Source organism: Perkinsus marinus (assembly GCF_000006405.1).
Source record: "Perkinsus marinus ATCC 50983 genomic scaffold scf_1104296944800, whole genome shotgun sequence".
Lineage (NCBI taxonomy): Eukaryota > Perkinsozoa > Perkinsida > Perkinsidae > Perkinsus > Perkinsus marinus.
In genome coordinates, this window is record NW_003211261.1 from 1 (window position 1) to 992 (window position 992).

The following is a 992-nucleotide window of genomic DNA, read 5'->3' on the forward strand; positions in this document are numbered from 1 at the left end:
GTTCAAGCCTTTACTGCGTATGCGGTCCTTTTGTCCACAATCTCGAGACAAGGAGTGGGTAGCACTCAATGTTAAACACAACACAGGGCTATTGACTAGAAGATCGACATTGACGCTGAAGAAGTGGCTTGGTACAACAAGCGCAGATGAGAGAGTCTCAGCACAAAAAAGACAGCGCTCGCCGTCACGGTTTTGTGCATGCGTGCAGATAGGTAAAGCACACGTTCATTGCCCAAATGAAGGTGAAGCTGAGACCTTTTATGCTACCCCAACTATTTGCGACTTGAATGCTGTAGAGTCCGTTGGTTTGTTCCCCCTTCCTCCTATGTTGTCTAAGATGACCGACAAAGAGAGTAATTGGCAGGCCAAGAAGGGTAATCCCACTAGCCTCAACCCTAGAAGGTCTAAGGAGAGTATTATTAAGCTATTCGAGGCCACTATTATTGAAGCCATTAATGGTGGGTGGGTTACTCTGCATGAGCACTACAGCTACTACTTTGAGGACACGGTGGGTGGCAAGGAGAAGATTAAGACTCTGTTTGGTTGTGACTTTATGAATGAGGTCAATGATAATCAATGCAACGCCCAAGTCATCAACGACAAGTTCAAGGTGGAAGGTGAGACCTATCTCCCGGCCTGTGTACAACAGCTTCGTCGCAAGGGTCTTGATGGCACGACCAGCTCAATCTCGGTGGGCCAAGACGGTGTTAACCATGAGGTCAGCTCCCCCTTGGTGGAACCTGCAGTGGTTGGGTGCATTATGGCCATATGCATGTGCTGGAAACTCACTATGTCTGAAGGTATTGAGGCCTTCCTTGGTGGGTGTAGAGGTGTGTGCTTCCGACAATGTTGGTTATGTGCTCCGTGGGTCAAGGTTAAGAAAGATGGTTCACAGTTAGCCACCACGTGGATTGGTCAAGAGAGTGATGGCGAGGAATGGGTGAATCACTGTGACACTGAGGAGCACACTTACAAGGAGTACATGCTGAAAA

The 992-nt window shown here is 48.3% G+C and overlaps 1 protein-coding gene across 1 annotated transcript; it reads left to right on the plus strand.

Annotated features, from left to right (window-relative positions):
• Positions 1–325: 325 nt before the first annotated feature.
• On the plus strand, positions 326–879 carry Pmar_PMAR000599 (hypothetical protein; the record flags this gene model as incomplete). The annotated part of the gene is made up of 2 exons (XM_002779961.1): positions 326–830; positions 875–879. The coding sequence occupies 2 exons, from the start codon at positions 326–328 to the stop codon at positions 877–879; spliced, it is 510 nt and encodes a 169-aa protein (XP_002780007.1).
• Between the last annotated feature and the right edge of the window lie 113 nt (positions 880–992).